We start from the raw sequence: 24664 nt of genomic DNA on the forward strand, positions 1-24664 counted from the left end.
GAGTACAAGATAAGTGAAGGATTACTCCAAGGTCTATGGCATCTGCAAGCAGAAAGGGAAGCTGACCTTTGCTGAGATGCAGAAGCTCGTGAGCAGAGCAAGTTGGGTAGAGAGAGGGCTGTGTCAGGAGCTAAGGGTAGAGACAGGTGAGATTTAATAGACAATAGTCAAAAAGACTGGTATCTGAGTTCGGAGTTTAGAGGAGAGGTCCCGCTGGAGATACAAACTTGAGAGTCATCAGTGTATACATGGTATTTAAAGCCGCGAGGCAGGATGAGATCACTGAGGATCTAAGCTCCTACTGCACGCCAACATCTAGAGGATACATTTTTTACATGATTTATCTCCTGTCTCCCGGTCTCTGTGTACCACTAAAACTTGCTTTGAGACAAACCTAATAGACACTCATGTTTACATTTCCATGGCAATAGACTATGATGTCAACTAAAACCCTATGTTATCCTTTTACATGCTCCAATTAAAAGTGATGGTTTGAGAGATAAGGCTCATGTTCAACCAAACATCCAAATTTAATCCTTGGCAAGTCAAAAAATGATTGCTTAATTCTCAAAAGATTTTAGATGGATAGTGGAATAAGTGAATTTAGAAGCTTTTAGATCCTAAGTGGATGAAACATTGGAGCTATGTTACTAAAAAAGAAAAAATAAGCCAAAGTTTTATACTGTACCTTTAATGTTTGACATACTACATTTTAACCTGCATTGCAATGCAGTACTCTTTAACCTGCATTGCACCGGAAATCTCTTAACTTCCATATTTAGGAATATAAAAATCTCTCTTGGCTTTTGCTGTCCTGAAAGTTACATTTTCAGGAAAGCAAAAGCCAAAGGAATGTTGGTCCAAAAAGTATCATGCTTTCCCAATATTACAGCAATATAATATCATCCTTCATTGTTATTTCTGCTCCTTAAGTTGGTCTTGAAAGTTGCTTTCGGTTACCAATCAATAATTAAATTAATATTTTGTTAAACACGTTTCTGTCACCTGAATTCCCTAATATCAACAGAAATAGACTCAGAGATATAGTGGGGGAAAAACCTGATGGTTGCTAGATGGGAGGGGGGTGGGGATGGGGAAGCAGGTGAAGGGATTAGAAAGTACAAATTGGTATTCACAATATAGCCACGGGGATGTGAAGTACAGTTTGGGGAATATAATCAATAATGTTGTAAAGATTATGTAAGGTAGCAGGTGGGCACTGGACTTATCAGGGGGATCACCTCATAGACTGTGCAGATGCCTGACCACTGCACTGTACACCTGAAGCTGAAGTTGAATAACATTGAATGTCAACTATAATTATATATATAAAAGTCTCACAGAAGGTGGAGTACAGCATAGGGAATATAGTCAATGGAATTGTGACAGCTATAGTCGATGTCTGAGTATGGGTAGTGGATTGGGGGGGGACTTACCACTTCGTGAGGTATGTAAATGTCCAACCATTACAACACTTTGTACACCTGAAACTAAAAAAAAAGAAAAAGGAATCATTCATGGGAAATTTGCTAATTTTGTTAAATTTGGTAATACACTAACATAAAATATGTTAAAAATTACCTATGACCAAGAAAGAGTACCTACTGTGTGGTATTACCAATCATTCCCTTTACACTCCATTCCCTGTCAGCTCTTCATGCCCTGGTGTCTATATTCTTGGGAGACCAAGGCAAGGAGGGCTTCGTGATGAATGTTGATCCAGTATTTTGATCACCTGTACAAAATATTGAAATACTGGGACTGTGCTAAGTGCTAGAATACTGCAGTTAGTAAAACGTGGCCACTGTTCTTGAGGAACTTCTAGTTCAAGGACACAAAAATAAATCATTGTAGTATGATGTAAGCACCTGCAGGTTCTGTGGGAGCCCAGGGAAAAGCTCTCGGATGAGATGCCCCCTGGATCAAGTCTTGAAACATAAGCAGATGCTAGCCCAGGAAAGAAGAGTAAGTCACGGATATGGGCATGCACAGAGTATGCCCACTGTGTCTGCAGCGCATCAGATGGAAGGTGTTGATGCAAGGTCTCATCGGCCGTGCCACAGTGCTTGGGTTTTATTCTGTAGGCCCGGGAACCAGTGAAGGGCGCAAAGTCCAGGAAGAACATGGTCAGCTTTGTACTTCACATTGCTCACTCAGTGCCAAAGACAGATTTTAAAGAAGGCAGTGTTTTGAAGGTAGCAAAGGCATTCTCCTCGAAGATAGGGAGACCCATTTGAAAGGTAAGGCAAGCATTACCTTCACAAACATTGATGAGGGCCTGAACTAAGACAGTAGTAATGGGGATAAAGAAGAAGGAAACGGTTCAAGAAATATTCAGGGGATAAAATAGTTGAAAACATCTGTTAAGTAAAATGGGTATGAATCAAGCATGGACTCTGGTCCTTTATGAGCAAACCCTGATGCTGACAGTTAGCTTTCCCAAATTGACAAGACCTACAAAGTGCAGTTTTTGGAAAGAATCTTGTCTTATGGAACAAAAGAATTCTACGCTTCGTGCTTTTCAGAGAGGAAAAACAACTATATTATAATTTAGTTTTCACTACTTCTTAAATACCATTATTACGTCTTTATCAGTTATTTAGAAGCATTTTTTAACCTTTTTACATATATGGAGGCTTAACATGTTAAGGTCTGAGAATATTTTCTAAATATACTATTCTTTGAAATTTGAAGAAACGTTATTTATAGCCTAGTACCTGGTTAATTTTTGTAAATGTTCAACGTATATATTAGAAATAATAGAAATATTATGATTTGATAGGTATGAGCCATGGTGTTTTATATATGTTCATTAGGCCAGCCTGACTTTTTGTCTGCTTGATCTGTCAGTTACTTAAGGAATTACGTTAAAATGACCTACCATGATGGTAGATTTGTCAATTTCTTTGTTTTTTCAATTGGGGAATATTGCAGAACAGTGTGTTTTTCCAGGACCCATCAGCTCCAAGTCAAGTCTTTGTTTTCAGTCTAGTTGTGGAGGGCACAGCTCACTGGTCCATGTGGGAATGCAACTGGTGACCTTGGTGTTATGAGCACTGCGCTCTAACCACTGAGCAAACCGACTGCCCTCAATTTCTTATAGTTATGTTTTAGGTGTGTGTCTTATAAAGAGTATATAGCTGGATTTAGTCTTTCTGTTGGTTTGTTTTGTTATATTTCTTTATGACTAATTTTTTTTGGGGGGCTTTTATCTGAAGAACATAATCCATTCACATTTAATGTGAGTTCTGATGCATTTGGATTCATTTCAAACATGTTATTTTACAATAAACTACTCTTTAGAATACTGTTTCTCAAACTTATTAAGGTTGTAGAGCACAAAGAAGTCGTGATACTTTTTGTGGAATAGCATAGAATATTAAGCTTAAGGTAACTTTATTCATATTTCACATGAAATTACATTATCTCTTCTATTACATTACAATTTACACAGAGTAGTGTGCCCAAGGGTTTAAAAAGAAAAGTTAAATTTGAGAACATTCTGTTCATCAACTTAATTCCTTCTGAGCTCTGGGGAAAGTAGCACCTTATTTGGTCTTTCCATCTTAGCATCTTAGTTCAGCTTGCAAAATTCCAGTGTTCTTCAGAAGCATAGCTACCAGAAATTACACAAGAAATTATAAAAACATGAAATATAGATTGGTCCAAGGGGCTTTAAGTACATCTGTGGATAATATATTATAATGGGTTTTGGAGTCAGACCAACCTTGGTTTGAGTCCTGACTCTACCATATTCTACTGGGTGAACTTGAGTACGTTTCTTAATCTCTCATCCTCCTTATCGGTGAAATGGAGATGGAAAAAATAACTTTCTTATGGGGTTATTGTAAGGATTAAGTGATTTAGTGGTCAAAAAGTGCTTAGTGCAGTATTTATCTTACGGTAAGCACTCAAGAAATGGTATCTGGCACTATTAATATATATTTTAAGAAATATTTATTGGACACATGATGTATCTAGGCACAGTCTTAAGCCATAGTGTACAGAAGTGAATATGAGAAACATGCATAGGTTGCTAGAATGGAGGTCAACCAACCCACACTGTTCAACTAGGACTCATAGAGGAGGTAATATCTGAGTTGAATTTGAAAGGATGTACATGGATTAGCTCAGCACAGAAGCAGGGGAAAGAATATTCCAGGCATAGGGAATCAGATCTGCAAAGAGATCTGAAATGCTAATAAGATTTTAAGAATAAACACTAAATTTATCATGACATTGTGACAGAGGCGACTACTCTTTCCCCGGTAACATCACTTAGTACCATGGCCAAAAGAAGTAGAGGAATGGAATGATCTGTACATGTAAGTCTTTTTTTAGTATAGAGTTTGTGTTTTTTTTTTTTAAAGATTTTTATTGGGGAAGGGGAACAGGACTTTATTGGGGAACAGTGGGTACTTCCAGGCCTGTTTTCCAAGTCAAGTTGTCCTTTCAATCTTAGTTGTGGAGGGTGCCGTTCAGCTTCAAGTTGTTGTCCTTTCAGTCTTAGTTGTGTCGGATGCACTCCAACCAACTGAGCCATCCGGGAGCTCAGCAGCAGCTCAGCTCGAGGTGCCGTGTTCAATCTTAGTTGCAGGGGGCGGAGCCCACCATCCCTTGAGGGAGTGGAGGAATCGAACTGGCAACCTTGTGGTTGAGAGCCCATGTGGGAATCGAACCGGCAGCCTTCGGAGTTAGGAGCATGGAGCTCTAACCGCCTGAGACACTGGCCGGCCCCGAGTTTGTTATTTTTTATGCTCATATTAATAATGTTAAACAAGTATTTGTTATAGGTACTGAATGTTCAATATTATAGTCAAAACTAAAAGAAAAATATCCAAAATATATAAAGAACTCACACAACTCAATAGCAAAGAAACAAATAATCCAATTTAAAAATGGGCAGAGGATCTGAATAGACATTTTTCCAAAGAAGACATACAGATGGCCAACAAGTACATGAAAAGATGCTCGATATTACTAATCATCAGGGAAATGCAAATCAAAACCACAATGTGATATTATGTCACACTTGTTAGAATGACTATTATTAAAAAGATTTTAAAAATAGTAAGTATTAGTGAGGATGTAGAGAAAAAGGAACCCTCAGACACTGTTGGGAATGTAAATTGGTGCAGCCACTGTAGAAAACAGTACGGAGTTTCCTCAAAATACTAAAAATAGAACTACCTTACGATCCAGCAATTCCTCTCCTGGGTATTTATCTGAGGGAAACAAAAAATCTAACTGGAAAAGATATGTTCACCTCTATGTTCATTGCAGCATTATTACAATAATGAAGATATGGAAACAACCTAAGTGTCCATCAATGGATGAATAGATAAAGAAAATGTGGAATTTTCACACCATTTTCATTCCAATTTTCATAACATGGAATATTATTCAGCCATAAAAAAGAAGGAAATCTTGACATTTACAACATGGGTGGTCGTAAAGGGTTTCACTTATTTCTAAGTGAAATAAGTCAGACAGAGAAAGACAAATACCATATGATCTCATTTATTTGGGAATCTAAAAACAAAATGACAAAAAAGCTCTTTGATACAGAAAACAGATTGGTGATTACCAGAGACAGATGGTGGGAAGACGGGCAAAATAGGTCCTGGGGGTATACAGTACAGCAGGGTGACTATAGCTAACAATACTGTATTGCATATTTGAAAGTTGCTAAGAGAACAGATCTTAAAAGTTCTCATTAAAAAAAAAAATGAGGGATGGCTAGTTAGCTCAGTTGTTTAGAGTGCGGTGCTGGTGGCACCAAGGTTGCCGGTTCGATCCCCACATGGGCCACTGTGAGCTGCACCCTCCTAAAAAAAATTGAGAGAAGGCAATGGCTATTCTCCCAGCCTGCCTACTCCCACCACTCTGAGTGAAAGTGCACTATCCTATCCTCTTTCTGTCAATAAATTCACCATTTGCTCAGCAAAAAAATAAAGAAAAATGAGAGAAAACTGATTGTCAAAGAAAGTAGCATAGTATGGTTTAAAGATCCTCGCAATGCAATCATAAGACCTGAATTAAAGTCAGGCTCAGCCATCAAACAGCTCTGTGCGTGTTGATAGGCCATTACTGTTTTGAATTCTCACTTTCTCCCTGAAAACAGAGATGATGCTAAGGCCTACCCTAACACATCTTACAAACGTACTGTGAAGCTCAAATATAATATAATCAGTTCTTGATTATTCCTGATGATAGGAATGTGAAAGAAGCATGAGCACCAAAACCCAAAAATGGTAGATAAATTAAAATTTTTAATAATTGATTCCAGAATACATTTGTGTATGCTGATTTATCTTTCTAATTATATTTTCCTTAGGATAAAATTAATTCCATTTGTATTTCTTTAACCTACACCAGCAGATGGCAGGAAGAAGTAGCCTAGATAATTACAGCGTGGTGACAGAAGTCATTTTGAAGTTTAAAATTTACTAAAATTAATTGGCAAAATAGAAAATATTGGTTTTGTAGTTATTTGTCACTTCATACTTTGTCTTCTTCACTGAATTAAAAAGTTTTTCATCAGGAACTTTGATAAATGCGTTAGTCTCAGCAATTCCCTTTCTGCTCCATTTTTCTGTATCTTGATTTTCCCACATACCTTATATGCCATCCTAAATAGTGCAATCCACATTCCCTAATCCCCTATACATATATATTTCTCCTGCTCTCTCCTTTTGCAACTTTTAGTTCCAAAATTATCTCATTCTGTACCTTCCTGTCCAGGCTTCTATTCTTTCTCAGGGCTTTTCTCAGCTAGGAGCAAAGAGGTATATATACATGTAAATATACATATATATATATATATATATATGTATATATATGTATATTTATATATATATGTATATTTACATGTATATATACATATATATTAGATGACCTTTTCATTTTAATATATTTTTAATATTTTGATCTATACACTTCTCCTGACACCTCTATACTCAATCTTTTGTATCCCACAGTTTAGAAATGAAGAAGGATGTGGCCCCTTTTTGTCCCCGTTATTCTGACCACATTCCTGTTTAATAACCGGTTTACTTTTCTCCTTGGGTTACAATCCCACACAGCTCTTTTGCCCTGCTCTCACCTCACTGTATGATTTATTATGTACATAGGCATCTGTCATCCCAATTATCTATATAAGTGTCTTTCAAGGTACAGACCATTAATTCAAAATAAACTTACTTTGACCATGTTGGAGTAACTAGTAGCAGACCTACCTCCCCACCACAAAACAACTAGAAAATGGGACACATATGGGACAAAATATATGAAGCAGTTATTTCAGATACTGAACAAAAGGAGTGTTATCCAGAAAAGAAAGGAAACAAACAAGGTGAGTCCTGGAGGTACATTACTGGCCATGGTACAGAAGAAGAACTCAAGGAAATCATGGCAGTATCAGTGAGTTGAGAAAACTGAGTTTATAGTTTAGGCAGACTAAGGGGGCTAGAATTTGGGGGAACACATACTGGAGAGGAAAGAGCTAATCAGGGAAAGGTCCAGAAATCTGCACGTGGCCCCTTGGGCCTGTTACTAAATACTAAATGGGCATACATAAAAACTTCACAAACCTTGGCAACTACTGGAGAGCTGTAAGCTGAACATTTCCCAGAAATTACACGGGAATGGGAGGTATTCTATCCAGCCAGAGATATTATTGAACCCCTGGAGCATTCGGTAGAGATCCCAGAAGGACACGACTTAGTAGAAGAGGTCGCCCTTAAGGAAAGGCTACTCTAAACTCCCCTAACAAATCTCAAAAACAATCTTCAAAAGAATCAAATAGATCCAGATATTACTTAACTGCCTGAAAAAAAAAACAAAGTTCAACCCTTTGGGAAAACAAAACAAAATTAAGACACTCAACGATGTAACATTTGTAATATTCAGCATCCAATCAAAAATCATTAATCAGGAAAATGTGATGTATACACAAGAAAAAAAGTCAATCAAAACTGCAAAGAAATGACAAGAATGGGGGAATTAGCAGAAAGGGATTTTGTAAAAGTGCCATTATAAATACCCTCAGTGATTTAAAGAAAACCATAAAACATAGCGAGAAGAAAAGTAGAAGATGTATAAAACAACCAAACAGAGGCTTAAGAAATAAAAAAATGCAATATCTGAAATGAAAGAGTCACTAAATGGGCTTATCAGCAGAGTAGACATTACAGAAGAAAGGATCCATATACCTGACGATAGAGATTATCTAAATTGAAGCACAGAGAAAAAAATGACTAAACAAAATACAAGGAGCCTCAGTCATGTGAGACCGGTGGCCTACCATATGTGTAATTGTAGTCTAAGAAGAAAAACACCGTGGGAGAGGCACAAAAAGTATTTGAAGAAATAATGGCTGGAAATTTTTCAAATTTTATGAAAACTATAAATGTCTAGCTCTAAGCATTTCAATGAACCCTAAGCAGGATAAGCATAATGTAAACCACATCAAAGCACATTGTAATCAAATTCCTGCAAACCAATTATAAACAAACTGTTAAAATCATCTAGAGGGAAAGAGCACACATTACATATAGGGGAGCAAAGATTGATTACAGACTTCTTGTCAGAAACAATGCAAGCCAGAAAAAGTTAAATGAAATCTTTAAACTGCTTGGAAAATAAACTGTCAACATAGAATTCTATATCCTTCAAATATGAAGGGGAAATAAAGACAGAAAAACAATACCTGTGAGAAGTTATCACCAGAAACTTGCACTACAATAAACATTGAAGAAAGTTCTTTACATGGAACCACAGTGATACTAGGTGGAAACTCAGATCCACCCAAAGGAATGAAGAGCCCCAGAAATGGTAAATATTATATACAGGTGACTACAAAGGCTTTTTTTCCTTCATTTCTTAATTCGTTAAAAGGACAATTGACAGTGAAATAATAATAACAGTGTTGCAAGGTTTATATCACGTGGAACTAAAACGCATGACTAAGAGCATGAGATCAGGGACAGGAAATGGAAGACTACTACTGTAAATTACATTTATAGATAAACTGGCATCGTAACGTTTGAAAAGAAACTGATTAACTTCAAGATGCTTACTGTAAATCTTAGATCACTTTTTAAAAATAGGAAAAAGTGATAGAGTTGATAACACACCAAAGTGAAAAAGAAATGAAGTACAATTAATCCAAAAGAAGATAGGGAAAGAAGAAATAAATGAGTATTATAATGTCAGGCAGTGATATTGCTATGAAGAGAATTGTTGAGGGGGGTGGCCGGTTAGCTCAGTTGGTTAGAGCTCGGTGCTCTTAACAACAAGGTTGCCAGTTTGATCCCCACATGGGCCACTGTGGGCTGCACCCTCCACAACTAGATTGAAACAACTACTTGACTTGGAGTTGATGGTCCCTGGAAAAACACACTTAAATAAATAAAATACACACTTAAATAAATAAAACACACTTAAATAAAAAAAAAATAAATTGGGAAGCCATACTCCGTGAATGTTCTCACATTTCTATATGATCGAGACTTTCTGAGCTCAGATGACTAGCACCCGGGTGAAAGAATGAATGGCAAATAAATCCTGGAAGTCACAGACCTCTGGACAGATTTAGAGACTTCTCCCTTGGACATAATTATTTACTTGCTAGGGGTTGTAAACCTAGAGACCTTCTCCCTTCGCCCCCCCCAGACCCCCTCCCCGCCCCAGAGGATTTGTTTAATTACAAAGCCAAGGTCAATAGGCCCTGTTCCCCTCTCCCCTCCCCCCTTCCCCATCCACACCCCCGAGGGGAGGAGGATCAGCAGCGGTGTCCGCTGTCTTATATAAACTACAAAAATTCATGATTTCGAGGTTTCTTTCATCATGTCACTCTGTGGGGATTGGGACATAGAGAACTAACTAATGCAGTTATGAGTAATTAAAAGGCTGTCTCTGATCCAGAAACCTAGTGTTTCTTGTCAGAACTAATGAATACTTAGCAGAAATCAATACAGTATGGGGTATCTCCCGTAAGACGGCTGGGAAGACCTCTCTGAGGAGGTAACGTTTGAGCAGAGGTGTGAATGAAGTAAGCCATGTAAGACCGTAACATGGGAGAAAACCAAAATGTACTCCTTTACTGGCTCTCCCAGTGCCTAGGACACTTTTCACACATTAGCAAAATTTAGATCAATAAGGGTCAAAGATATGACACTGAAAGGCTGGCCACTTCTGGCTAGAAAGAGTATTGTTTATTCTGTAAGTTCAAGAGCAGCTACTTCAGAAAAAAAGACTTTTTAGCCCAGACCTGTTAGCTAGGAAAAGATATGGGCTAGAAATCAAAATCAGTTAAGAACTGTTTAAAGCATAATGTGTGTTTCATTGTCTTAAATAAATCATCTATTATATATGTCTGCAAATTTAGGGTTTGGAAGCACAGGATGACGTTTCAGTTGGGAGGCTAAGTTCTTTCTACAGAGGTAGAAATAGATATCACTAACTAGGTTTGGAAATTACCCTCCTCCTTGTAAATGTGACATACACAAATACTGAGAACAGATACAGTTGAAGAGTGCAGGCAGTAGGAATAATAAATGGGCATAATGAATTTTAATTGGGTAATAACTAATAGTACGATCCCTGTTATAAAGTCATACAGTGTGTCAGAAGCGTGCAGCCAGAAGAAAAAAGGATGGAATGCAAAAGCCAAAAAGCATCATATCCTTGACTTTGAGCTGGAGCCAGTATTAGCGTGACCTTTTTGGTTTAAATGCTGCTCATCCGTGTTTCACCAGGTCATTCCTTCCTTTGCTATGAATCATCTCTGAGAATCTGTAACAAGCACGTCATTGTCAAGAAGTTAAAAGCAATTGATAAGTTGTTCTGCTAACATCTGTCAGTGAAATAACTCGGAACACAAAACCCAGGCATTTAAGGAGTTGACAAGTATTATTAAACCTGTTTTGCAAGAGAAGAAGCTGGTTCAAAGAGGGGAAAGCTGTCAAAGGTGATACAATCAGTAAGTGGCTCAGGCCTCCTGCCTGGCACACCTGGGCTCTAACCCTGTGGCCTCTCGTGGCTGAGGACGGTGTCGCCATCTCTCCACCGGTGTTCCCTTCTGTCCAGCTTTCAAAAGTCGTGGCTTTTTTGAAGCTACAAATATGTCTTAAATTCAAATATATTTCTTGTGATTGTTTTTCTCTGTTTGGGTTTTCTCCCTCATTCAGAAATTTACACTATTTCAATTTTTTCAATGGTAGCAACAATGCATTTCTACCAGTACTGCTTCCATTTTTTCTTCTTTGAGCACGTTGTCTTTGGCACCCCTGCTAAACGTCATGTTTGAATTGAGGCGAATCCCAGTAATGCTTTCATCCAGGGCAAGGTGCTTCATGCAGGTCCCTTCTTAAACTTGACCTTAACTTCATGGTTTCATTAAAAAGATAGGAAAGCCTAATTCAAAGTAAATTAGGATTTATAATTCGGAAATGCTTTTCTGCCTGTTTGTAACTTTCTAGTGGCTCTCCACTTTCCATTCTCTGATTCATCTACTTTTTTAAAACAACTAAATAAGCAATAAACTTAGTCTGGGTTCAACAGAAAGCAAGAGCATAAGACAAAGCCTTCAGTGAGCATATTCTATTCAGAACTCTGACCCAGAGAGCAGAGTATGGGACAGGGAAAGTGAAGCTCGGACGTGGGAAGAACCTAGACAAAGATGCTTGATATGTGCAAGCTGGCCACCCCTACAGGCCACTGGTTGCTCAATCCTGACGACAGCCTGAAGAGCCACAACCAAGAGACAGAAACCCTGAAGTGGGAAGAGAGTGGCCGTGGGCAAGGTGCTGTTAGCACCTGCAAGAAGCCAGCTGGAGCCCAGGAAGAACCAGGGGCTGGAAAAAGATGCAGGGAGGCCACGGTGTGACAAGTGGTGTCCCCTTATAATACATAGGTTCTTGTTACACATACCTCCATGCATAAGTATATAAAGTAAAACAAACTTTTGCTCTCTGCTCTTCTCATGGAGACTTCTCATTAACATTTCATTTCTATGCATTTACATGTCATCTGAGAATATATACATATATCACTTTCCTTTTTAAAAACCATGAATCAAATCATACTAATCTTGTTCTGTAACTTGTGTTTTTTTTTTTTTACTAATGTATTACTTGCATCAAAGTTAGGATTTAAAAAAAAAACACCCACTCATTTTAATGTTTTAAAAGACTGACAAAAACTATAGGCAGAGGGAGTCTAGACCAATTGGAACTGAGGCAGCCGTAAGAAAAATGAACACAATACAATGGTTTGGCTTCATAAAGGAAATGACTCAAATGAAATTTCACAGGTCTTCATGTTTAAATAATATATTTAAGCACAAAATACCAAAAATACAAAAGTATGAATTTTCCCCCTTAGGTTTATAACAAACTCTCAAACCTCTGTTTAATGCATTTACTTTTTATAAGGCTTCTCTGCTTAGCAGCATATGCTATACAGGTATTTTTGATACAAATCCTTTAGGATTGCTGACCCAACAGCATATCATTTTGCAAGTCAATTTGCCCTGTAGGAGGTACACTGGAAAACACTGATTTAACATGTGTTGAATTAATCCATGAATGAAGGGATGACAGTATGAGCTCTAGTTACAGTTCTTGCTTATAGGAAAGGAATGCTGCTTACATTGGGATGCAGTGGGTACGGTCTGGTAAAACATGGACTTGTTACTGCCTGACAATTGAACCATCACCCCTGCCGGTCTCCTCCTCCTTCCCATTCATCAGCACTTCCATGTCCTTGATTCAGAAGAATGGAAGCTACACAGCGGAGCCGTGGGAAAGAGATGCAGGAGAGGAAAAATGATTTTCCCTCTACCTTTCTGAGTTCTTGGCTGGGACCCCTGTCTGAAAAAAACAGATTAACAAGAGAAAAACCAACAGAAGTTTATTAACATGTATCCCTCAGGTATACGTGGGAGAAACCCAGGAAAAAATGAGTAACTCCCCAAGGTGACTTCAAATTCAACCTTAAAATAGCATCTTAATAGGGAAAGGGCAGGGGGAACTAGACCTGTTAGGGGAGAGTCGATGACTTTTAGGAAAGATGAATGGGCCCTTAGAATAGATGGGAGGTATGACAGCTGTGACAGTGTCTATCTGGGTGTGGTGTGGACTTCTGGTCTCTTCTGTGACAAGAGCCAATGTTCCCTGGTTGATGAAACTCCCGGGGAGGGGATTTATGGCAGTGGAGTTCCTTTCGGAGGGTCTGTCTTTAGGCTGAGTTCAGAGAAAGCCTGTCCCCATTTTGCCATTTCTCAAGTGCCTACAACTCAAAATCACCAATTATCAAAACAGTGTATTTTGAGTGGCATGTCCTGAACTCCTAGCATCATATTTTGGGGTGGCATATTCTGCTACCCTTCGGAGAAAAGGGGAGACTTACAAAGATTTGTTCAGTCAGCAAATGTGTTCACCCCATGCTAAGTGACTACAGACTATAAGGTACTATAAATCAAATGGGGAACACCAGACGGGGTCCCTGCCCTCATGCAGGGAAAGTCTACAACTGTGGGAAGAAAGATAAAAGTAGGGCAAAGATGCAGAAGGAAAAGAAGAAAATAGTAGAATTCCAAAGGAGTGAGGAATTTCAGTGATGGCTAAATTAGCACAATGCTTGTGTTAATATAAGTTGTTTAAATCCCAACCATCTGCTACCACATCCAACACATACACGCTGTACCCCTGATTTCACTCCTCCCCCACATCCAGATACATCCCGATAATAATCTGGTGATACATTTTGCATGATTTCCCACAGCTGATAATAAAAAATACACTTGATTCAAACCAGTGGATTGTGACCCAGATCTAAGTGTAAATATAGTGGAAGTCGTAAGTTTCTTTAGTGACAGTCTTACTAATTAAGTTATTTGGCCTGTTTTTAGCCACATTGGCTATTTCTTTCTTTTTAAGGTTGTTATGAGCATTGTTTGTAGCAGCACCAATAAGCCAAGAATTCACACAGTTACTCAATCACACAGATTACTCATCATTGCCTGTTCATAACAGAATCCTAAAATGTTTAAGATTTCTGATGCAAATCAAAATCTCATCATCACTTGTCATTGCTAAATTAAATGACAGGATAATAACATTACATTAAAACCATTTTTCTCTTGATTGAGTACCTTTTTCAGAAGTGAACGTTGTAGATGTATATTTTTTTCATCAGTACTATAAATGCATTTAGAATCCAAGATAAAAATAGAATGGAAAAGGGGAGGAGTGGAGTGGGATGTTTTCAAATTATCGATGAGTCTCTTTTGAATCTCCAATAACCGTATTTGACAGTGTCGTGCTAGGGAATGGAGTAGTTGAGCTCACTTTATTGAGACTTTTAGAACTCCATAAAGGAGGTTCACAGGTCGAACTTGGTGTTTATTGCAACAATCCTACGTTCTCATCAGTCGTATGGCATTCCACTGCAAACAGGCTGTTGGCATTGTTCTGTTACTCTCAAAAGACACTGGTGTCAGCTAGATCACAGCCTATGTGGGAAATGAATAGAAATTTCTAATCTGCTAAAACAGAGTAGGTTCTCAGTCTACTTACTATTGTGAACTCTCTTGTCCTTTCCTGTCTAAAGCGAATGAACCTTTTTGGTCACACCTGCCATCGCTTCATCTGCTCCATCTGGCCCTTGGCTGACTTCTTCGTGGCCAACCTGTCCTCATGTCACTGAGCCCATCTTCTTCACCTGCTTTTCTACCCAGAACTCCCTCTCCATTTTAAAGTCTTCTGTCCTTCAAAGATTTTGTTTCCTCACATCTTCCATCTTTACTTGAAAATCATATGCTGGAGCAAACCTATTACTCTCACTTTTTGACTCATTTAATTACTCATTAGGCAGTAACATACCAGTAATAACATGTCAGTAAAAATCTGTAGCTCTTAGAGAAGTTGATGAAGGGTTAGACTGAAACAAGGTTGACAATAGTTGAATCTGAGTTATGGGTGTAGGGGAAATCAGTATACTGTTTTCTCTAGTTTTGTATGTTTAGAGTTTTCGACAGTAAAAATTGAAACTAAACTTAGCTCTTTAGAATCCATTTTTTTCAAACGGGTACCTCTTTGGAGTCAGTGCATGAAATGGGTAATACACACGATGGTTTAGGATGAAAACTTGATCCTGCCATCTAAATTCCCCATTCCCACGCAACCCACAAGGAAAACAAGATTCTTTAGTGCCTGGAATTGTAACTTCTCTCTTCTCCTTAGGTCCTGAAGTGATTACCAGAATCCCGGTATCTTATCAAAGTGACCAGATAAACCCAAACAGAAACACACATTAACTTGGTTCCACTGATTAAGTCCCACTGTGACTAAACCTCTGTGCCGGGCACTGGGAAGGGGGAATATGAAGATACTTCCTTCTGACAGTTCCCCCAGATGGAAAACAGAGACACCCATGAACAACCCTGGTGCAGTGCAAACAGTAGGACCCGGCACAGAGCTCCAGTGGTGCAGGTGTGGGGCAGTGGGGGACAGGAATTCTGTCAGGCAGATGGATTCTGGAAAGTGACGCAATCTACTGAATGTTACCTTAAAGAAAAAGGGACTCTTCCCTGCGTCTGGTCGCAGCCTGATTGCTAAGGCGAGAGCTCCATCAGATAACCTCCCTCTCTCTTCTGAACAACTTCAACTGATTGCAGTTACCAACGTGCTTTTTTGTCTTTCTCTTTTTAAATTATGATAGTCTTACTCCTCGTTTGCCAAAAACTGGAGAAACCATCCATGGACATAAGTTTTTCATTGGCTTTGGAGGGAAAGGTGCCAACCAGTGTGTCCAAGCTGCTAGGCTCGGAGCAAGGACTTCCATGGTGTGCAAGGTGAGTGTCAAGTTCAGTGGAGAGGATTCTGAAGGTATGAATCTGGTTTTAAGACTTGAGTTCATTGTTGTTGTTTTTAACTACTTTAAAGTGAACAATTCAGTGGCATTTAGTACATTCATAATATTGTACAAACCACCCTTTCTACCTAGTTCCAGAACATTTCCATCATTCCAAAATAAAACTCCTTACCATTAAACAGTTTCTTCTCCCCATTTCCTCCTCCCCGCAGCCCTTGGCAACCACCAGACTACATCCTGTCTCTGTGGATTTATCTATTCTGGATATTTCCTATATATGGAATCATACGTGTCATTTTGTGTCTGGCTTCTTACACTTAGCATAATGTTTTCAAGGTTCATCTACCTTATAGCAGGTATCAGTACTTCCCTTTGTGGCTGAATAATATTCTATCACACATGCCACAATCTGTTTATCTAGTCATCTGTTGATGGACAGTTGGCTGTTTCCACCTGTTGGCTCTTGTGAACAGTGCTGCTATAAACATGTATGTATGTGTACTTGTGGGAATGCTTGTTTTCAATTCTCTTAGAAGTTCATTGCTTTTAAAGATTTAAGTAAGAGAGCGCCATTTTCCTTGGCATTTATATTAGCTTCTACCTCACTGAATCCTGTGGGAAATGGCAGTCCTCAACTAGCTTCATGTCGCATTGGATGAGTTGAATGAGTTGATAACTAGAAGGTGAGCAGTGAGGGGAGTAGCCTATTCCGAGGGGTTTCTCTGTGCAACTTCCAAACAACTGCACGAGTCACCCTGTTTTGAGCAGGTGTCACGGCAGCAACACAGCTTTGGGAAGTTACGAGACCAAGTTATTTCCTCATCTGTAAGGTCTTTTCTTCTAATGCCGTATCTTGGGTCAGAAAGGAAACTGGGCCTTAATGAACTGCACATAACTGATCTTTGGGCATAGTTCTGTTTCCAGGTATATAAAGAAATGATGTGTAAAATATAGTATTCCTATTTCCATCCTACTGAAAAATTATTTTAAAATAAATCGAACAAAATTGGCTGCCAAAGGTTCAACTTTTGCATCTTTAATGAAATGTTAAGATGCTATCATTACTGGTTTAACAGGAAAGGTAGTTTGTTTATTTTAGGAAGGTGTAAACTGGGTCTGCAACTTCCTAAAAGAAAAATGTAAGAAGTTTAAAAGAATGAGCTCTCTCCTGTGAACTGGGTAGATTTTACCAAAATTTCTCTGAAATGTCACTTCAGATTGCACACAGCACTTTTCTCTCCATGGGAGTCTTTAAATGATGCACAAATTATACAATTATCATTTCATCTACTAATGCACTGTAGCTTTATTTCTGATTTATGATTAACGTGATATAGTTCTCATCTGGCTATTTGGTCGAAAATATCACATGAAGTACAGATTCAGAATAAGATACCCCCATTTGCTAAGGGTGAGCTCTCGACAGATTTAAAACATCAATTAATCCATAGTTAATTACTGATGACCTATTATGTGCTAGGAATTATGGGGCTTGGAGAGGGAGCTGATTAAAAATGTTAGGCCTGACCATCCTATACTTGATTAGAAACTCAGGGTTTGGAGAGTAATCAGATGGTGCTGACTTAAAGGGGTTTGGGAACTGGAAAGAGGTGTCATTTCCTGCCTGGGAAAACCTGGACAGAGAACTGGTCTTGGAAGCGAGGTACCAAGAATGGCTACCCTGAGGAGAGGGGAGTTCCCTAGAGCTGGAACTGCTAAGAGAGAGATTAGAAAACCCCCTCCTGGAAGCTTTCTAAAAGCTATTCATGTAGCCATTAAAGTCAAAATTGGATGTCCCCTGGGATCTCATCCAATGCTGAAGATTTTGAGATTGGTTTTATTTTAGGTCTGTTGAATTTGAGACAAGGAGAGAAATGCAAAATAGAAATATTTGCATTGTGGAACTGAACTTGGGAAATGAATCATGAAACCATAAGAGTGGATATGAAAGGAATAGAAGGCAGAGGGCTGTATTTGGGGAAATTTTCCAGTTAGGAGGTTGATTAAAGCAAAAGTGCTATTTGTCTTATTCTGGTATGTGTATGGTGGTTTGTGTCAGCACCTGTACAATGTTGAAAGTTCTTCATCTCTACCACGCCGTCAATTTAGTCATCTAGTGTTTAGCCCCACGGTGGAATTTAACCTGGATGTCTGGACAGAGAGGAAAAGAAAACATAGTTTGAGCTAAAACCTATACAGGGTTACTTTGCTTTGATAACCTGGGACCTTTACACGTGGCTTTATTTAAGCTTAAGCAAATTGCATAATATTCTTAGACTTCTTAACAAGAAAAAGAAAATCTCTTTTATAGTGGAAGTTATTGCTACCCATTAATCGTGGTATTTCTTTCTATTGTGAAATATATTTATATCAAGCACATTAGCCAAACTGCTTTATAGCAGTTTGTTAAAGATGACAAATTCCAAGTAGAGTAATCATTAAATTACTCAAGATAAAAATGAACAGATGGAACAAAAGAAAAACAGAAAATTTCCTCTGGTTTTCTTAGCAACATTAACTTCTACTGCTGCCCTACAACAAACTAAAATTTAAGCTCTCATGAAGTAAGACTGTTTGATGGCACAAGCAAAACATCTTATATTAAGCTAAGGAGAAATATTTCTTAAGATATTGTGGCAAGGACTAGTAAGAGTCCATTAATACACGTACAGTGAAATGTGTATAATGAAACACTTCAAGTAGTTAAGAGTTGTATAGTCAGTATTCAAGTGAGTCATGGGCCAAGGCTAATTGGACATGATACACTGAGATGAAAAATCCAAGCAGACATCACAGAAACTGAAAGTCTTCTTGGCAGGGCAAAGAGCCTGTTGGGACACCTTTCATAGGACTTCACCTGATTTGTTTAAGGGTCTCCTCTTCCTCAATTCCAAATGTTAGAGGAGGAGGGTATTTCTGATCAAAAACTGCAGCTCAGGAGGACCATGGTAGATAAAGGGCTCATCTTGAGTGGCCACTATGATCCCAGAGGCCCTGCTTCTTGCGCAGGTGGAAGGAAGCCACAAGCAAACATGGACCCAAATGACCCAGATCGAAAATCAACAAACTGAGAAGGCCTTCAGGAAATTACCTGGTCTTGCTCCCTTCAAATGTTAGACTATCTAATTCTAAACTAATACAAGTAGCGGTTTGTTTTCCTTTCAGAATGGCCAGGTAGGAAGTTCTGTGACAGAGGCAGTATGTTAGAGCAGTGCTACTCAAAGTCTGGTCCTCAGGCCAGGCGGTAAACTGTCACTGGTCTGGACGATACAGAAATTGAGAGCAAAAGGAAATATTTATAGCAATTTGATGGAGTAATTTTATAGCTGTTGAATATAATAGTAATAAATTAGGCCTTGTATTTTGTATGACTCTTTTCATTTCATTATTATATTTTACAAAATTATTAGTCCGCAAATGGATTGAAAATGAAAAAAAAACAACCCGAGGCTTCACCACAGATAGCTTGAAAAGTAGTATATTAAAGTACCTATCATCTTAACCAAGAGAGTGCCTTCCATGTTAAATGATCGTGGGACAATCAAGTAATCGTGTGCTGAGATTTGAATTTTCAAAGATCAAAAATTAGTCACCAGACCTTTCCAGGTAATATACAATGAAGTGAAATCTGTCCTTTCCTGAACTCTGTTGAAAGACCACTGGTTAAAACCTAGTTGGCTGTGTCGACTGGAAAGCCTAGCCACATATGCAAACACAGGGGAGCCTCTGGCCATAACCAAATAAATAAAATATGCCTCATAAAGGAAGAACAGAAGAAATAATTGGATTACAAACCCACCACCACTCTCAGATAAGCAGGCCTGATCATGCTGATTGTAACATTAACTTTGTATAAAGGCCATTATTAAGGTAAACACCCATTTATCTAGGATTCAAACAACCAGCAAGCTTAAACAACTGGAATTTTATGTATTTTTCTTTCATCTTTTATAATAAGCCACAAATGACAAGTTAAAAAGTGAATGTGAGGGATTTATTCAAAAAACCAACTGCTGGATTTTGTTACAGGACAACAAATGTAGCTTAGTCTCCTAAACCTGCTGTTCATTTTGACCCCCAGGCACTGAAAAGTCACAAAAATGCTTAAATCACAAAGAGTAAACTATATTCAGCTTAGTTTTGGTGTTAATTATATTTTCACATATTCTGTGAAATCAGTAACCTGTTTTAACATATGTAACATTTTCAGCTGAATATTCCATTTCATGTGACCTCGGGTAAGATACCTTGTTCCTCTTATGTTTTATTTATCTCAAATATACGCTGACTGGTGGAATTACAAGATATTTCCTGACATTCAAGGATTCTAAGCAGCCCGTTCCTCAACCATTTTGAAATAGATGTTTATTATGATGGTGCTGACCCAGCATTAGGTTGTTGGCTGTGGATGTGGAAGCCCTGACTGGCCCTCCCTCCACACAAAGAGAAGCCTCCCGGTGGTAAGAGTAGAGGAAGCGCCTCAGTCTCCTTAGCTGGAGAAATAAATGTTCTTGCTCCTGATACACGCAGCCCTTGTTTTGCATGATCCTAATTCCCATCTCTCTGTACAGGTGAGTAGTCCAATACAGTAGCCACCAGCCCCATGTGGCTCTTTTGATTTAAATTAAATCTAAAATAAAATTTTAAATTAAATTAAAAATTGAGTTCCTCAATCACACTGACTGCATTTCAAGTGTATATATTGGGGAGCACAGATACAGGACATTTCATCCTGATAGAAAGTTCTATTCAACAGTGCTGCTCTAAAATATTCAGGGTGGAGCTGAGCCCAGCATTTCCTTAGGAGCATCTGGGGCTCTGAGAGTTGCTTTAGCTTAGGTGTGCATGGCTGTCACAGTTGCTGATGACCTGGCATCTTTCACGTGGAACAGGCACACGGACAGGCTACCTCTAACTATGTGGTTTTCCCAGAATCTTTCTACCCAGAAGTACTTCACTGCTGCAACCAAAAGCGCAGGAAAGTGCCTTTAAGAGGACTATTAGAAACAAAACCTTGGATAGAACCTTTCTGCAGCCACAACTAGAATAGTATGGGTGCTTGTAGTCATGTCCCTTTAAGAATGATAAATAGGCCCAAAGAAAACGAACAGACAGGCAAGTATTTGATCAAAGATGATCAAATACTTACAGAACACCTTTAATGCAGAAGGCTTAAGGGGGGGATAAAGGTATGCTAAGCTACCGTCTCCAATAAGCTTTTAGGAAGACTAGCCTTTAAGGAAGATGGTTTAGGCAAACAATGTAAGATGGTATTCAATTGAATGTTTAATTATATAGTATCATTAGGAATGCTGTAGGGGTTCTGGAAATAAGATTAACAAAGGGTAGAATAGGGAAAGTAGGCCTTAAGCTGATGCTTGAAAAACAGGTACAGTTTGATTAAGTGGAGGAGAGAGGAAAGAACTTCTATGTTCTCATACTCATAAGCGAGAGCAAGAAAATAGACATGAATATACTGAACTCACATTGTGTTTTAACACAGTCAAATGATAATGTCAAGTTAATCGTGCTTCTACTGACCACTCTGAAAAACAGAAATCCAACTATTTTTGCCAAATACGAGTTTTAGAAAGATAGAAGCAAAAGAAGCAAAGGGAAACAGGCCTGGGCCATATCCAAATGAGACTGGAGTCAGCCAACACAAGCCAAAGAAATCGTTTTCTCGGGCTTTACCTTACCTTGGTCCCAGTGCGGGACCCTGATGGGCCCGTCGGCCCCAGCAGATGCTGCAGGTCACACTTCTCGTGCTCGCACTTAGTCGACTCACCAGGCAGGACTGTGCCCTCCCTCTGCATTTCTTCCACACAGACAAAGCTTACAGACACTTCCTCACCTGCAACCAGTGGTCCTCAAACTGGAGGCCACTCATTGTAATCACCTGGGAAGCTTTCTATGGTTCCCACCTACAGAGGGGTTGATTGAATGGGTCTGAGGTGTAACCTGGGCATCAGGACGTTTATAAGCTCCTCAGGAGATACTAATGAGCAGCCAAGGTTGAGAACCACTGGTTTCCTGCCGCCAAAGAAACTGACGCCAGTCCTACCCTACAGCCTGGCTAAGATGGAACAATTTGCGGCAAAATGTAGCTTGATAATGGCAGAACTGAAATTACATTCCAGGTTTCCTGACTCCCCTAGGCACCATTTGCCTCATGGCCAAGATACTTATAGTTTTCATATCATCTTGATAGCCAGTGTGTGATGGGAAAAATAAGGAAGCCTCCAAAGATTCCCATGAAGATTCCTTTATAACAGTTGTTATTACTGTAAGGGCCTTTCATTTGTATCAGTCACGGTGATTTTCAAGGTATTTGCACTCAGTTCCCAGTGGCAGGCAATGAAGGACATCTTTGCATGGAGTCTACTCCTTGGACTTCTGGTTATCAATTTCCAGTTACTGGGGAAGAGATTTAACCTTGGGTCGGAAGTAAGCAAAGGAGATTGGAAGGTGTTCACTACTTTCAACCTAGTAAAAAATAAACCCAGGAGAATATATGAATGCGTAAGAAGCTTTGAGGGTGAAGACATGGGGAAGATGGCATTCTGTTAGTGTAATATTGCACACGTCACCTGTGCAACTGCAGAAAGAAAAAGAGGATCGTTTTAAATAGGACTTAGATTTCCACTGCTGTTTGTCCACATTTTGATACGTGATTTAGATCTACTTAAAGCTTAAACATTATTCTCAAGGCATAGATACCCTCCCCCTTGGCTATCTTATTCTCATGAAAGTAACGGGATACATAGAACACTATTAGTTACACCAAACCATTCATGGAGGTGCTATGTTTTTTATTAGAATAGTAGAAATACGGTCTCATTTTAAAAATAATTTCATGCACCCACGTTTGCTTCCATGATCAAATGCTCTTCTGTTTGAAAATAGGAAGCAACAGGAAGAACGGGAGAGTCGGAGAACCAGGTGGGCACAGAAGTAGTTTATAAGACTGAATCCGAGCAGCAGTAGCCCTGCCCTGCCTCCACAAGCAGCAGCCTGATGACGATGATGATGATAGCACCAAACCCTTCCTTAATCCTTTGCCAATTTAAACGTGCTTTCTTTCATGCAGAGTATTTTATTTTATCCTCACAGCAAACTTGCTGTAACTTTCCAGATAAGAACACCCTGTCCTGGAGAGTAAAAATGGCTTGCCCAAATCACACAGCTAGTGTGAAGGGGCTTTCATGACACAAAAGAAAATACTGTCTTCCCATTCGTAGGCTTTTCATCACTTCTTTTATTATACGTTGTGATGTATCACTACAACCTAAATGTAAAGTTAAAGGAGTTAGAGCTGACTTCTCTGAATCCTCAGCAGTGTTGTTACTTTTCCATTATTTTTTAGTTACCAGATTTTTATTTTTGACAAGGGAACATCAAAGACGGCAAAAGCAAAGTATTTTGTTCCACTTCTCACTTAATAAGAGTTTAAAGGCCAGCCAACAGACTTGCCAGGAAATCACTATTAGAATAAACCTGGGCCATAACCATCACCAAGGGATCCAGCCATCAGGTGATGCTGTGAGGAGGACAAAGGCGGGCCACTGCTACAGCCTCTCAGATACGACTGCAGCAAGCCTGCAAATGCAGGTCCCCGCGCACGAAATCCCTGCCATGGATGCCTCTGCGCACATGACTTCCACCTGGTATTATGGTCGCCTCCGTAGGTCTTATTTCCCTCTGATACTATCAGTTTCTTGATGTCAGAGTTGCATATTGTTTTGGTTTCCTCCTCCCCTCCAACAATTCTTCCTAATCCCTGCACCACGTCCTAATGTTTACATCATCACCACCACGTCTCACCTTACACCGAGTTGGTTTACACAGGCAAACCAACAGGAAAGGGGAGAGAAGTTTCTGTGCTCAAATTTGTATCAGGCCCCACGTGCCTAGGGTGGCCTCTTCTTAATCCCCACAACATTATTACTGAACATCTTGATTGCTCATGGGAGAGAGTTAAATAACATAAAAAAAGATGAGAGAACAAAGAATGTATTTCTGGTATGACTCTTTGACCTAAGAAATAGGATACTTTGGCACTTACCTAGTAGATAAATGGCCAGCCTTCCATGAAGGAAACCTTTGGTGGATGGTCCTTCCAGGGAACTCTCCTCACAGCAAAGCTTTGTAGTGGACCTCTTGTAGAGATAGAAATTCTGCTAATAAAAAATTATTATATACTGTTTGAGATTATTCCCTATTCAGCATTTCAGCCAGAAAAGGTGCCCAGGAAAAAGTGTTCTCTGAGGAGGAAGGTATCAGAAGTGGAATTTAAATCAGGGGTCAGCAAACATGGCCCATGGGGCAAGTCTTGCCTACTATGTATTTTTGTAAATAAAGTTTTATTGGAACACAGTCACATCCATTTGTTGACAGTTTTTCTTTGGTTGCTGCAATGACAGAGGTGAACTGTTGCAAAAGAGACCATATGGCCCACAATATCTAAAATATTACTTCTCTGGGTCTTTATAGGAAAAAAAAACCCAACCTCTGATCTAGACAGTCCAAAAGCTCACCAGGAAATTTTATTTTCACTCATTGAGGATCGTGGCTCAAGTAAATCTTTCAGTTTCTATCTATTGAAATATCCAGAGAGGAACAATTTCCTGTAGAAGGGCAGAACACAGTAGGAGCGGCTGAAACCTAAATAGACACATAATCCATTGACATAGTGCTCACCTGCGGGACAGAAAAATAGAAGTACAGTTCAAGAGTGGCAAGCCTAAAGACCTACAGGGGCCAAGCAGGTCACATAAATTGCAGT

The 24664-nt window shown here is 39.1% G+C and overlaps 1 protein-coding gene across 4 annotated transcripts in view; it reads left to right on the plus strand.

Moving 5' to 3' along the window:
* RBKS (ribokinase) overlaps positions 1 to 24664 on the plus strand; it is an 82682-nt gene that overhangs the window by 4531 nt on the left and 53487 nt on the right. For 3 of the 4 annotated variants that reach the window (XM_033125228.1, XM_033125227.1, XM_033125229.1), the window contains exon 2: positions 15727 to 15859. In XM_033125228.1, the coding sequence (XP_032981119.1) occupies positions 15727 to 15859 (133 nt within the window). Of the gene's footprint in view, positions 1 to 10760; positions 10985 to 15726; positions 15860 to 24664 lie in introns of all 4 variants that reach the window. The other variant, XM_033125230.1, reaches the window with a different exon arrangement.

This window comes from Rhinolophus ferrumequinum, chromosome 13 (genome assembly GCF_004115265.2).
Source record: "Rhinolophus ferrumequinum isolate MPI-CBG mRhiFer1 chromosome 13, mRhiFer1_v1.p, whole genome shotgun sequence".
In the NCBI taxonomy this organism is placed as follows: Eukaryota; Metazoa; Chordata; class Mammalia; order Chiroptera; family Rhinolophidae; genus Rhinolophus; species Rhinolophus ferrumequinum.